Below are 14,765 nucleotides of genomic sequence, written 5' to 3'. Positions count from 1 at the left end.
CTGCTCCCGCGCAGCGCTACAAGCCCAAAATCTAAAAAAAACACCATCCTGGCAGGCGTCAACTAGGCCAGCCCTTCCCGGCGAGGACCTCTCCTGCCGCTTGAGGGGTAACCATGGCGACCACTCCGGGTCCCGCCATGGAGGCCGCCGGGTGAGTGTCTCGTGTGAAGGGAGGCCTGGCGGGGCGGAGCGCGGGGGTCGGAGCCCCACGGAGCGCTTCCTCGGGGTGGGCGCCATGCCCAATGGGCAATTTGAAAAGTGAAGAGGTCGCAGGTTACTTATTAAGTTGGAAGGGACCCTCAAAGGTCATCTAGCCCAACCCCCTTTTCAGTACGGGGATCTCAGAATCGAAGAATCCTTCGTGTCAGCGATGCCGAATTGGGTTCAACAGCACTTAATTCGCCCCGGCCTAGGAAGTTCCCCCCGGGGATTTGGGGGGTGGGTGGCATCCGGGCTGCTGGAATGGCACCGTCTGCCACAGACAACTGTTTTTTCTTTTTCTTTTTCATACATTTTTATTAGGTTTTTTATACATATCATTTCCAACATTCGTTTAACATAACTTCTTATACAATATTTTAGACTTCCATCAACCACCTCTGATGATTTTCCGTTCTTTATTCTGCATTTCTTAATTCCTCTATTACTCTTAATTATCATTAACGAATAATTCTCTTCATAGTCTTTCTTGCAGTATTTCAGATAATCCTCCTTACAGAATTTCTTCTACTAGCGAAATCTGTTCATTACAATTGCTTTTCAAATAATTCATATATTTACTCCAATCTTCTAACAATCTTTGGTCCGCAGCTTTTGAATCCTTACTTTTAATTTATCTAATTTTCCAAAGCGCTGCAAGGCTTTCTTCTTCACAAGCGGCATCTGAGACATGAACTTGGCAAAGGGCTCTTTCTGGGGTGTGTCTTGTTGCTGTTTTAAGACATTTTTGTGAGCCATCCCTTGTGCTGAATGAGGCAGTGGGGCACATGTATTTTAAATAAAATTATATTAATAATATATATTATATCAGATTGTAATTGTATTTATATGCTCCCAGGTTTCCCACAGGGATCTGGTTAGCCCCTATGAGAACAGGATGCTGGACTAAATGGGATTTTGGTCTGATCCAGCAGGATTCTTCTCACAGTTCCATTTTATCCTGCTCAGCTAGGTGCTCCACGATATTTGTTTCGATCATAAAAGAAAGAAAACGTTTTGCTCTTTATCATTTTTAGTACATTCCCAACTGAATGTGTGCCTGCTATGTTCTATAAACTCACATGTAGCCCCTTAAAACTTGTTAGTGAACTTGCGACCTATCCAGACATGTTGGAATGTTTTTAAACATTCTTTACTGATTGTTTTATTTTATAATTTCATAAATCGCTTAGAAGTGGTATATCAACTTTGTTAAATAAAATGAAACCCTGTTAATCTCTCTGTTTCCCCAAAGAGGGCACTGTGGGCTAAATTGAAGTGCTTCCAGTTTTTCTGGTCTTGGAATTAGTACCACTGGAACAACAAAAAACAAACAAACAAAGACATGATTTGCATGGCAGAAAGAAGACCCAGGTTTTGCCAGCAAAAGTCAGCAGAGCATCCCAAGTAGAGAGTTTCTTCGTTTAATCCCTATCCCCCTTTTCCAGAGGGCTCAGTGTGGATGGCAACCATTAAGCATAAAGCAAAACTTATGCATAATGAAAACAAAACACCCAGTTAAATTAAAACGACTTAATGCCTGTTTAATCTTGAACGCCAGCCAACCCCTCCAACATTCCAGAGATGAGAATAAGGATTCTCTTGTGTGGTTATAATACTTTCCCATAGGAGCCTCCGCCTACCCAACGTTCTGCATTCCCCAAAGCTCTTCTCATCCTGATGTATATATAATCAGTTACTTTTAGATCGTCTTTGCAACGAGCTGCCAATTAGCTACCAGGCTAAGTGCAAGGTCCTGGTCTTGGTGTGCACACTAGGAATACGGTGTGCAGTTCTTCCTCAAAAAGGATATTGTAGAAAAAGGTCCTCCAAAATGATCATGGGGATGGAGGCTGCAGCATTTGGGACTTTCTGGTTTATAGAAAATGCAAGAGAGGTGGCATGATAGAAGTACAGTGGTGCCCCGCAAGACGAATGCCTCGCAAGACGGAAAACCCGCTAGACGAAAGGGTTTTCTGTTTTGGAGGTGCTTCGCAGGACGAATTTCTCTATGGGCTTGCTTCGCAAGACGAAAATGTCTTGCGATTCCTGGGGTTTTCCCCCCGCTCCCCACCCCCTTTTTCTAAGGCACTAAGCTGCTAATAGCCTTTTAGCAGCTAATCCGCTAATCCCTTAAGCCTTTAATAGCCGCTAATCCACTAATAGCGCTAATCCACTAAGCCGCTAATAGGGTTGCTTCACAAGACGAAAAAACCGCTAGACGAAGAGACTCACGGAACGGATTCTTTTCCTCTTGCGAGGCACCACTGTGCTGTATTTTTCGCTCCATAAGATGTACCTGACCATAAAACGCACCTAGTTTTTAAAAAGGGGGGGGGGAATTCTGCACAGAGCATGTAAGCGGCTTTCGCTTTTCTTGCTTTAAACCCTTCCGTCCCTCCTCCTGCTTCGCCAGCAGAGCAAGAGCAAGAGCTGCGCAGCGCCTCTTCTGCTGGCTTCCCAGCAAAGAGGGACGAGGGACAAAAGGGAGCCCTTACAAGGGAGTGCTGAGCAGAGCCTGGCAGCGGCTCTTGCTGGCTTTTCCGGGAGGTGTGGGAAGAGACAGAGGGCAGCCTGTCAGTCCCTTCTCCCTCCTCAGGGAAAAACCAACAAGAGAAAAACACACACTCTGCGCGGCTCTTTAAAGGGAGCACTGAGCAGAGCCTCCTGCCTGCATTCGCTCCGTAAGACGCACACACATTTCCCCTTACTTTTTAGGAGGGGAAAAGTGTGTCATATGGAGCAAAAAATACGGTATATAAAAGTATGCACGGCCATCGCTCATAACTCTAGAACTTGTGAATCCCTTTAACGGAAGAGTCAGGGCAGGTAATTTGCACAGCACATAGTTCAACTGGATCTCACTCAGAGGGCAGTGACGGCTACCAACTGGGATAGCTTTAAAAGAGAATTAGATAACTTAATGAAGGTTATCAGGGTCTACCAGCCATGGCTGGAGGCAGTAGTGCTGAATACCAGTCGCTGGATGCCACAGGAGGAAGAAAGGGCTCAGGTCCTGTTTGCAGGCTTCCCACAGGGGTCTGGTTGGCCACGGTGGGGACAGGATGTTGGGGCTGGACAGCCGCTGGCCTGATGCAGCAGGCTTGTTCTTCAAGTCTTGGGGAGAGGCTTTTCTAGCTGATGCTAGCAGTGGCACTTGAAGGTGGCCCACATGCACACAGCAGCAACCAGTTTGGGGGATGGTTGCATTCTAGTATTCTGTTTGCATTCTAAATGGCGAATACTGTCTTGTTTGGCTAGGGAATTGACCATCCAGGCACCAAGGCTCCTGCCTCTGGATGCAGTACGATTTTCTGCTCTGCTGGAGGACTGCGTTGACCAGCTTGCCATTCTTGGCTTCATCATGCCAGTTTCCTATGAGGGCCGCAAAGATGTCAGCGATGTAAGTACATCACAGACTTGTGAGAGGGAAACTGAGGAGGCATTCATACTCTTTCCCCTGCCCCCACCATTATCAGGATCAGCCTGATAATTTTTGCCCAGCATCCTACCGTTCTGGACTTGTCTCTATTATTTTTATTTATTCTTTTGTTCCTTCTCAGTCTTATGAAGTTAATCTCCCATGATAATCTCATCCTGCTCTTGGGCAGCCCAAAGCTTCATTCCACCTTATCCTTTGCCCTTGCCATCTTTCTCAACTGCTAACTGACAAAAAATATGAAGCTCGCAATATTGACTCAGACCAATAATGCCTCTTGCTCTGTCCCATCTACTCCAGGGGTTGAGAACCTCAGGGTTGGGGGCCAAATGCAGCCTTTCAGGCCTTTCTGTCTGGCCCTCAGAACTCTCACCGACCCTGCTTTGCTTTGACTGGCAACAGTTCTCGAGGGCCTTTGAGGCAAGGTCTCACCAGCCTTGTCAGTCCTGCAAAGGATGTACTCTACTATGGAGTTTTCACCTCACCTCCAAACCAGTGACAGCTTCATTTCCCCATGCAAATCGGCGTGCTTCAGGTGTGCATTCATGCAAGGGCAGAATCCCATGATTGCTGAATGTTACAGATGTTCTGGCTGTGTTCATCAGATTAAGCCCTGCTCCATGTTTCCCTCATTATACGAGATCTTGGTGGAGTGTCAGGCCTAACAAGCACAGCAGCTCATCCCTGGTAGGTCTTGTCCCATGGATCAGTTGCCAAGGCTGAAAGTCCCTTCCTCCCCACAGCTGTCTAAATCCCCAAGCAGGAGAAATATGTGCTCCAGGACACCTAGAAGAGCCTTGATTAGCGAAACCCAGGCTCCATCTGGGTAATTTCAATGGTGGCTTCTGGCAAGCCCAGAAAGAGGGCAGGAAGGCAAGAGCTCCCCACAGTTTGCCTGCAGCAACTAGTCCAACAAGGAGAGGAAGCATGAGAACCACTTGGGCAACCCAGTCAGATGGGTGGCATATAAATAATACTATATTATTCTTAGGCTTCCTCCTGATCACTTAACCCCAGCTATGATTGCTTTCCTTCTTTCTCTTTTCTGCCCCTTATTTGCAAGGATCTCTTTATGTTGCTCTTCAGCTTAACGATACAGAGATCCAGGGCGTTCTTGCAAACCAGAAGGAGCTGAGCGCGAGGTACAAGAACCTGATGGACGCCCGGGCAGAGAGTCAGGCCAAGATCCCCAATGAGCTGGGCAAGATTGCGGAACTTGGGCGGCAGCTGAAGGACACAGGCAATGAGCTGAAGAGGGCCAACTATCTTTTCACCATTGCCACAAAACAGAGCGCATTGTCCCCAGAGAACCTCAAGAAGATTCAGGCGGACAGGTGAGACCCATCGGTCAGGCAGTGGGACACGGGATGCTTACCTGCACTGAATTCTTTCAAGTTCTGATTTCACGAGGAATTCTCACACTTTTATTTGAGGGTTTACACCCCTACCCAGAGTGTCTTTTTGAAGGCTTTCCCCCATACCTTGTTCCCCCTCGCCCCGAGCATGCATTGGGGCTCCCTCCAGAGGTCAAGTCTATCCCCCCCTGTGCTCAGGACAGCAGCTCCCTCAGGTCCACAGCTTGGGTGTGGGTGCCGTGGGAGACTTCCCCTCTGCAACTGGCCTGAGTGCCCGGCCAGTGCTAAGTCATAAAGGGTGTGAAACGCAATCTGGTTCCTTCCTTTCCTGCCAGGAAATACACGAGCGACGTGATTGAAGACGTGACAGAGGAAATGCTGGCACTGGGAACCTTTCACTCCCTCCAGTTAGCTGTGGACCTGGAAAATGAAAAGAAGTTGAACCTCCATAACCTTGTCCTCAGGTTGGAGTTTTATTTTAGAAGCTGCCTCTTTTGAACTTAGGCTGACTAGCGCAACATTGCCCACACTGACGGACAGTCACACTCCAGGTGCTCAGGCAGGGCTTCTCAGCAGCCACTAGTGCCAATCCTTAATAAACGGAGAGAACAAGCCAAAGAGCTCCACCTTACAGCTGCTCCTCACACAATAAACGGGCGTTTGCTGTGGTTCCACCACTGTGTCCAGTGGAGTCTCACAGAGCAGGACCTGCCACCCTAAGGGCTCAGCGCCCAGGGAAGGCCCACCAACTATCAGAGGCGTAAGGAACCACCAGAAGTGCCCCATCAGAGGCTGTCAGTGATCGAGGTGGAGCATAAGGGATCAGATGCTCCTTTAGGTTTTTTGGGATTTGTGAATTAACACAAGACCCTTGAACCTGACCGAGTAGTGAATTGGCAACCATCACAGCATTCTCAGCAGCAGAGGGTCGTGCTGCCAATAATTTCTATTTATTTCATTTAATCTGCTCCTGTGAGCTGTCTGGCCACTGCATTCTGCACTAGTTGTAGTTTCTGAATCAGATACACATAAAGGTAAAGGGACCCCTGACCATTAGGTCCAGTTGTGACCGACTCGGGTTGCAGTGCTCATCTCGCTTTATTGGCCGAGAGAGCCGGCGTACAGCTTCTGGGTCATGTGGCCAGCATGACTAAACCGCTTCTGGCGAACCAGAGCAGCACACGGAAACGCCGTTTACCTTCCCGCCAGAGTGGTACCTATTTATCTACTTGCACTTTGACGTGCTTTCGAACTGCTAGGTTGGCAGGAGCAGGGACCGAACAACGGGAGCTCACCCCGTTGCGGGGATTTGAACCGTCGACCTTCTGATCAGCAAGCCCTAGGCTCAGTGGTTTAGACCACAGCGCCACCCGCGTCCCCAGATACACATAAAGCACCTTAATAATAATTTTAATGTTTGATGTTTTACTGTGTTTTTAATATTTTGTTGGGAGCCGCCCAGAGTGGCTGGGGCAACCCAGTCGGATTGGCAGCATATAAATAATAAAATCATCATCATCATCACATGGCCTGTTTCTTGAGTTTGATAAAGCATCTGCCAGTTTGCTGCCAACTGACCAGAAGGAACTCTGGGTGTTTGCCCCAAAGTCCCATATCTGGCCTAAGTCTTGATGTGGCCCCAGGAAACCAGGGATTTCCTTTCCCTCCCCTCTCGCCTTCTAGGGAAGAGATGGGAAGGAAGAAGATAAAGAGTCTCCAGAAGCAGCTCAGTGATGTCAAGAAGGAAAAGGAGTTTGAGCTACAGGTGAGCTTTAGGCAGTCACGCCCTTTAAACCGCCCTTTGAAATGCAGTAGGAAATTAATAAAATTGGTACCCAACAGGTGCAGCTCAGGCTGCAAAATGGGCTCTGCACAGCAGAAAGTTTCCAAATCTAGGGAATGCAGCAGAACACATAACTAAATGCCAGCATTTATTTGTGGAATTGGGGCTTAGCTGGCTTTAAGAAAGGGTTAGATAAAACACCTGGAGGCTCAGATCTATCAGTGGACATTGGTCATCACTAAAAAGTTTTTTCCTGATTTGGGACAGGCCCTCCTCTTGCCGTTTTTTAAAATAGCAAGGTATTGTTGGAGCTGTCTGAAAAGGCCCTCGTCTCCTGCCAGTAGGCAGGGCTGGTCTGGAGGGCTGCCCAGGCCCTCCCCTTGGGGAAGGTGTTGCATGATGCTGGCCCTGCCTACAGACCCATAGGGAGGTTTGGGTGTTGGGGTTACAGCAACCAATCAGAATGCCCCCTGGGAGGCTTAAGAGAACCTCCATGTTCAGAATATTAGCTGTGTTATAGAGGAGAGATAACAGACTGAGGAGGGAGGATGCTTGGTTGTTTCTCAGAGGCAACTGAGTCCGGTGCTGTTGGATACCCAGCACTGGGAGCCATTGGCCTTTAGTCTGATCTATTTTTTTTTACATCTCATTTGCATTTGCTAACATCAGAGTCCAAGTGTTTCTGGCACTAAATTCTAGGACCTTAATAAAAATCTACACTCCTCCTCTAGGGATCACAACTATCATGGGGCTGGCATATACATGGACTCCTGTGCTGGCAGGACTCAGTTGCTAACCCCCTATTTCCAAGACAGAATTCCTTCCCATGTACTTTTAGCAGCTCTAGTCTCTGACCAAAGCCCTCCCCCAGCTCCACCCACGACATAGTGCTGCAGGCTTTGCCTGCTGAATGGGATATGTGGTTATTCTGCAACAGTCTGTCCTGCACTAGCTTCAAACAGGCATGTGACAGTCAATGGAGCCTGTTTGACCTTGAGTTTTCCTCTTTTAAAACTTACAACTGCCTAACAGGATGCTTATTTTTCAGCCCCAAGTACAGTAGTCAGTGAGTCAGACCTTAGTGGCAAAACAGAAGTCATCCTTAAAGGCCTAGATATCCCCGAGATAGTCAACCTATGTCTGGGTGGGCTCATTTTTTTATAAAAGGAAAAATCCATGCATGTAGAAAAGTGGCACACCAGAGAAAATGAATATTTTGTACAGAGGAGCATTCAGTGATGTAAACCCCTATCTGGAGTGGTACAGTCCAGACATGTTTTCTACCCCAGTGAGAAGAAGGCTGGAATGTTCCATAGGACACACTGTTGAGTTGCAAGCCCATCCATACCCTGGCAAGGCAAGGCAAGGCAAGGCAGAAGCCAGTTCAGTCTTAAGCAGCACCTCTGAGGATGACCACAGACCAGCACATCAAGTCTCCCTTGCTTGTAGCTCTACCCACCCACCTGCCCACTCTCTCATTCCACAGAATCGGAACGAGATGATTGCATACCTCAAAGACCAGCTTCAAGAGATGAAGGCTAAAACAGACATGGAGAATCGTTACGTCAAGAAGGACACAGACCTCCAGGTGGCTCAAACAAAGAATAAATGCTTTGAGGCCGAGAATGATCTGCAGAATGAAATTGAAGTAAGCACTTTGCCTTGGGCCATATGCATTCGTAGGGAGGTGGTCTGCAGTAGAGTGTGGGGCATGCCTTAATGACATGTGTGGCCTCTGCATAGAGGCAGCCACTGTTCAGCGTCCTGGTATAGACTTTTCTCAGCAGCGTAACCTGACTTTTGGTTGAGCATCCTCAACCCAAAGAGGACTGCTGTATGGTTGCTCCAGAGGCAACCCAGGAATACTATTTTGGAGAGCTGAGTCCTCCTGGTGCCAGAAACAAGGCTTGTGCTGAATGAACCTTAGTTCAGATTAAGTGAACAGCAGTTGATCTAACTCCCGATTGAGTCAAGGGCTAACCTTGGTATTAATAGAAAACTACATTATATCAGGTCAGACTGCTTCTCCATTCGGACTGGCAGAGGCCCTCTGAAGTCTTGGGCAGCGTCCTCCCCATCACCTGCTAGGTAAAGGGACCCCTGACCATTAGGTCCAGTCGTGGCCGACTCTGGGGTTGCGGTGCTCATCTCACTTTATTGGCCGAGGGAGCCAGCGTACAGCTTCCTGGTCATGTGGCCAGCATGACTAAGCCGCTCCTGGCAAACCAGAGCAGCGTGCGGAAACGCCGTTTACCTTCCCGTCGGAGCGGTACCTATTTATCTACTTGCACTTTGACGTGCTTTCGAACTGCTAGGTTGGCAGGAGCAGGGACCGAGCAATGGGAGCTCAACCTGTCGTGGGGATTCGAACTGCCGACCTTCTGATTGGCAAGCCCTAGGCTCTGTGGTTTATCCCACACGTGATCCTAAATGGCAAGGAGTGGGATTTGGGGCCTCTTGCATGCAAATTTAATGTTCTACCTGGCTCATGTGCAGGATATTCTTCTTGGTTTTCACATTCAATTGACTTAACCTGGTTCAACTGCCCAGTGTTCTCAGTTTCTATTGGTCTTCTTTCAACCTTCAATCACTGTACGGCTAGCCAAGTCATGACATGGGGCTGTCAGCAGTGAAAACGAGGGCAGAATTTAGGGATGGCATCATTGACCTTTTTTTTTTGGTACAACTATACTACACCTGGACCATAAACTGACTCTGCAACATGGCACAGAGAGGGATGTGGCGCATGCGCTCCCCGGGTCTTCAGGGGAACCCTCTTGGCATTTGCTTAGAACCAAATAAAGTCTGATGCAAAGTCTTTCTCCCATTACAGAAATTGAGAAATCAAACTGAGCAGGAGATAAGAGTCCACATGGACATTGAGAATTTCCTTAAGCAGCAGCAAAAGGTAGGTGGCACAAAGCTTTCTGGTGCCCCATTGAGCTCAGAGATGTGGGACCTGTGGCACTCCAGCTGTTGATGGATTACAGCTTCCACCTGTCCTAACCACTCTTCATGCTGGCTAGGCTGATGGAAGTTGGCGTCCAACATCTAGAGGCTACAGCTCTTCTGTCTGTGCTATAACTTTTTGTAATGCCATCTACTCTCCAGCCAATTGCTAGATCTAGTTCCTTGTTCTTCACAGGTTTATGTGATCCCCACCCTTAATTCAAATCATTACTTTCTATTGACATACACTTCCTATGGGCTGAGCTAGCAAGTGGACCCAGACCCTACGGTATCTAAAGATCAGAGGCCTAGAGCCCCGAGGCTGAGCTGTACCACTTTAAACTGCACATGGCAGGTGTGTTTGTGTGTGCGTGCGGCTCATACGATTGCTCTTCCATTCAAAATACACCCTGCGCAACAGATGCCTCTTTACTTTGCACCCCATCTTTTCGGGCAAGCGGAACAGAGCTGCCAGCACAGAAGCTGACCACCTCAGGGGCCTCAGACAGAAGATATCTTGGGGATGGAATCCACAGGGAACTTCAGATTTAGAAAGCATCTAAGGTGCTGCACACAGCAGCCTATTGCCCATTCCAGTTCCCCGTGACTCTTGTTTCTTCCCCGTATTGCTGCTCCTTACACACACCTTGCATGCACAGATCACCTCCGTTCCCTTCAGTTGCTTTGTGTACATACAAGAAATGACACAGAGCTTTGGCTCTGAAATAGTGTTCCAACAGCAACAGAGAGTTAGACAAGGTGATAAGCTGATCGTCCCCAAGTCCCCACCAAGCACCTCATTCTGCAAGTCCTCCAATATCATGTCATTGCACGAGGCGCCGGGCTCTAAGCCATGCCCCGGAATGGTCAGGAGACAAATGCAGAGCGTTGTGAAGTGTCCACCTGTGTGTGTCGCAGAGCATAGAAGAGAAGCTGGAGTACTGGATGGACAAGTACGAGAGGGATACAGAAGCCAAGCAGCAAGAGCTCAATTCCCTGAAGGCCTCCAGAGCAGCTGACCAGGCAGCGCTACAGGAACTGGCCAAGCAGGTAGGGAACAAAGCTGGTGCTGGGGCTACAACCGTCTGTTCAACACATCCTCACTGCTGCTCCAATTTGCTAGGCAGCTTAGAAAGCTAAGGAAGGAGTCCAGGGGTGAGAGGTGAGAGCGAAAGCCCACCTCCAAGCTCAAGTTAAAGGTGTCTTTGCATTCTACAGTGTCTTATATGCGAACAAGCTATAATTGAGGACCGGAAGGAAAAGGAGAATGCGAGGAAGAAAGTAGAACAGGACGCTCTGGAGCTGAAGAGTATCCTGAAGGTAAGATGAGTCAATATAGCCTTACCTTTGGAGTCCTGGGACTAAAAATTGGAAGCGGGGGTGGGGAGAAAACCTCTTCCTCCACCATGTCTTCTGCCCCTCTCCCAACATGTGGAGCAGATCATCTCCTTTGCTTTGTATAGCTCCCCCCCGCCCCCCAATGTTGCTGAACCACCCCTTGCTGGCCATGCTGACTGGGGCTGAGAGTTGCAGTGCAAATCGCTTGGGGGGCACCCGGTTGGGGAAGGCTGCTCTATCTCACGGCTTCCCCTTTCAGGGCTCCAGATCTCTAATCCTTTTACGTGCTTTAAGAATGTGCCAAGCGGGGGGCATGGTGGCAGAATCTTCTGCTTATGTAGGGGTGCTTTCAGGTTCTCTCCAACCTCCTCCAGCACTTTTCCCTAACCTAACAGCCATTTCCTCAGATAAGTATCATCAGCTAAAGAAGCAGCTGGGTCTTCCCCGGGCCATCCTTGTATGGCAAAACAGGCAGCCACAGGTTGTGTCGCAAAGAACAGTCTTATCTAGCCAGAGACCAGCACTTTCAATTCCATCAGCTGCAGGACTGGCCTGGAAGAGGGGAAAACATGCATATAGGAAAACAATATTAAGTGAGGCCTGAAACACTGTGGGATCCATAGCCATTTCTGTAGCTCTTTCTAGCCAACAGTTAGCTAGGGTAATAATAATAATAATAATAATAATAATAATAATAATAATAATAATAATTTTTTATTTATACCCCGCCCTCCCCAGCCGAGGCCGGGCTCAGAGCGGCTTACAAGCAATAATAAAAACAAGATGAATGATTACAACTTAAAAACAAAAGTAAAATACAACATTAAAATAATGGAACATTAAAATATTTAAATGTAGCCTCATCGCAGGAGGAGAAGGAAAAGAAAAAAGAGAGAGAGGGAGGGAGGGAATCAAATTGGCTCCAAGCCAAAGGCCAGGCGGAACAACTCTGTCTTACAGGCCCTGCGGAAAGAAATCAGATCCTGCAGGGCCCTGGTCTCATGAGGCAGAGCGTTCCACCAGGCCGGAGCCAGAGTTGAAAAGGCCCTGGCTCTGGTTGAAGCCAATCTAACTTCCTTAGGGCCCGGGACCACTAGGGTGTTGTTATTTATGGACCTTGAGGCTCTCCGTGGGGCATACCAGGAGAGGCGGTCCCGTAGGTACGAGGGTCCTAGGCCGGGGTACAGCATGAAGTATAATTTGCTTATCAGTTGTTTACATGAATAGCAGACCTTGCCGTACCACATGAAGAAGCATATTTGAACAAGCGCAGAATCTGCTCATCCAGGCATGACCATATTGCAGAAGTGAGAAGCAGCCTTGTGTGTGGCTTCACGGATAGCCAAAACCCAATCCTAGCCACCCATCTGCTCTCAGTGCAGTAGCAGCAGCGTGCCTTTGGATATTGGCTGCCCAGGGACATTCTGCAACAGATGTCATTTACTTCCCACTCAGATGCTTTCTTGGAGCGTATCCAAGGCTGCGCCTTTCTGCAGCTTGAGCTGGCAGCGATGGGATAAATGTGGGCATTAGATGCTGTGGCTGACTTGGAGCAGACAGGCAGCAGATGGAACGCTGGACTCAAGCCAGCCCTGCTTCATTAGAGAGATGGGGGGGGCAGCCTAGGGGAACTGGGCTTGTTGCACAGCAGTCATTTCTGGGAGCCCATTTTTGGCAAAGCTTGAGCAGCAGCTGGAAGGTGGTGTGGGCACCCAGTGTCTCCTTACTGCATGCACGCCCTTCTCCTCTTCCTTGCTTTCAGCTGCAGGCCTGGTGGAGAGGCATGATGGTCCGCAGATTCCTTGGCCCTTACAAGGCCCTCAAGAAACTCTGGGAAGAAGAGCAGCCGCCCAAAGAGAAGGGGAAAAAGGGCAAAGGGAAACCTGGAGCGAAGAAGAAAAAGTGATGGGAACAGAGCCCGGCTCCTGCGCCATCTCCACACCGGGCGTTTGGGCAACACGGTTTTGTGGCATGAAGGAACGGGACAATTGTATATGTCATTGCTGAAAGGATCAGAATTAATAAAACTTTTAGCACTCGGCTCGAGGCAGCGAGATCTTGCTACAGTGGTACCTCGCAAGACGAATGCCTCGGAAGACGAAAAACTCGCAAGACGAAAGAGTTTTTCGTTTTCTGAGTTGCTTCGCAAGACGGATTTCTCTATGGGCTTGCTTTGCAAGACAAAACGTCTTGCACCTTTTTTTTTAAACCGCCAATGCATTCTTACGGGAAACCGTCAATACACAGCGGTGCTTCGCAAGACGAAAAAACTCGTAGAACGAATTAATTTCGTCTTGCGAGGCACCACTGTATTTTGGTCCCAGTCAGCAGAAGAGCATTGAAGCTGCTGGTTCTGTTTTTCTTGCTTTGAAAGTGAACAGGCCATACCAACATTTTGTGTTAATTACCCTGGACCATACGATGCAATCTTGTATCTTGTCTCCCCACCCTCTGCTCGAGCTCAGGAAAGCTGTAAAGAAAAATGGTCTGTCATCTCCACAAGATTGCTCGTGTAAATTACCTTTTTAAGCTTTAACTGCATGGAGACATACCATGAAGAATGTCACTGGTGATAAGTGGACATCGAGGGTGCCAAACGGAATAAAATGTTGGGGGGGGGCAGATACTGATGCCCCACATAATCACAAGACCATTTAAATGGCAGTGTCCATCAATGGGGGGGGGGGCAGCTGCCTCAATTTTTTTATTGGAGGCGGGGGGCAGAAGGGACCTTGGACCCTAGGAGTGGTTCCTATATTGGACATGTACATGAAGACCTTAGAAAACTAGCCAAACCAAGTAGTTATTAATATGACAACTACTCTAATAATCACACATGCTGCATACGCAGAATAGGATCCCAACTTGATCCTACAGGAACTTGATGAGCCCTTGGGAGCAGCAGCACATTTGATGTTGTGATGTTGAACAAGCAAAGGAACAAGGCTGCTCAGCCTCCCTCTCCCAGGAAGGGCACGTGAGAGACTGGACAAACCCACTGCAGAATAAATGCTTCTGTTCACAAACAGGTTTTAAAGCTTCAGCCTTTATTTCAAATCACCCAGGTTTGAAGTTTATAATATCATGTGCGCTAGAAATTGACTGGTAGCATACAGGCAATTTAAAATAAAGTACATGATATTATGATGTTTATATAGTCTTTGAAAACTATGGAATGTATTTACAGACATACAAATACAGGAAAGAACTTCTTAAAAAATCCTTTAGCTATACTACTAATTACACGTTTACAGTCTGGAGAAACAACAAGAGTGAAGTCTTTATCCTCTGGGCTTTCTGCCGAGTGCCAGCCTAGAGGAGAATGAATATGTGAGAGCGGGAGTGCATTGAAAATGGAGGCTTTTAAATCTTCTGCAAAACATGCTTAAGGGAAAAAAAAAAACCCACCCAAATTTACAGGATATCCCTCCCACTGCCCAAAAAACAAAATTAAAAGAACCATTCCAAGACATAATAGCACCGGTCATTACTGAACAGTCATGGAAAGATTCCTTTAAATATTTTGTGGCAGAGATTCTCAGGAAAAGCTCCTGCACAAGCCCTCACAGAGGAGAGTTTGCAAGAAGCTGTTCTCTTGGGCACATTTAATGAACTGCGCCAGAAGTCAGTGCATTTGCTTTTCCTGCGAGCCTGCCCTCTCTGATTAACCAGCAACGAAAAGGAAGACAAGATACTCTCCATC

General features: G+C 47.9%; 2 protein-coding genes across 3 annotated transcripts in view; both read left to right on the top strand.

Annotated features, from left to right (window-relative positions):
* Positions 1 to 14,765, top strand: part of HTR2B (5-hydroxytryptamine receptor 2B) — a 178,364-nt gene that overhangs the window by 83,635 nt on the left and 79,964 nt on the right. The window lies entirely within an intron of this gene.
* DRC9 (dynein regulatory complex subunit 9) lies at positions 20 to 13,108 on the top strand. Of its 2 annotated transcripts, none has more exons than XM_083442342.1 (10): positions 20 to 151; positions 3,460 to 3,601; positions 4,724 to 4,971; positions 5,328 to 5,456; positions 6,676 to 6,757; positions 8,262 to 8,423; positions 9,609 to 9,683; positions 10,643 to 10,774; positions 10,943 to 11,044; positions 12,825 to 13,108. In XM_083442342.1, the coding sequence occupies exons 1-10, from the start codon at positions 114 to 116 to the stop codon at positions 12,966 to 12,968; spliced, it is 1,254 nt and encodes a 417-aa protein (XP_083298468.1). In that variant the 5' UTR covers positions 20 to 113; the 3' UTR covers positions 12,969 to 13,108. The 2 variants fall into 2 exon arrangements, with proteins under 2 accessions (XP_083298468.1, XP_083298469.1); XM_083442343.1 differs by lacking the exon at positions 20 to 151 and adding an exon at positions 247 to 266.

Source organism: Podarcis tiliguerta (assembly GCF_965153285.1).
Source record: "Podarcis tiliguerta genome assembly, chromosome: 5".
NCBI lineage: Eukaryota > Metazoa > Chordata > Lepidosauria > Squamata > Lacertidae > Podarcis > Podarcis tiliguerta.
This window is presented reverse-complemented; position numbering and strand designations above follow the sequence as displayed.

Coding starts and splice junctions, on each gene's coding strand:
- DRC9 (XM_083442342.1), top strand. CDS start 114: ATGGCGACCACTCCGGGTCCCGCCATGGAGGCCGCCGG. Junction 9,684..10,642: donor TCCTTAAGCAGCAGCAAAAG/GTAGGTGGCACA, acceptor TGTGTGTCGCAG/AGCATAGAAGAGAAGCTGGA. Junction 10,775..10,942: donor TACAGGAACTGGCCAAGCAG/GTAGGGAACAAA, acceptor TGCATTCTACAG/TGTCTTATATGCGAACAAGC.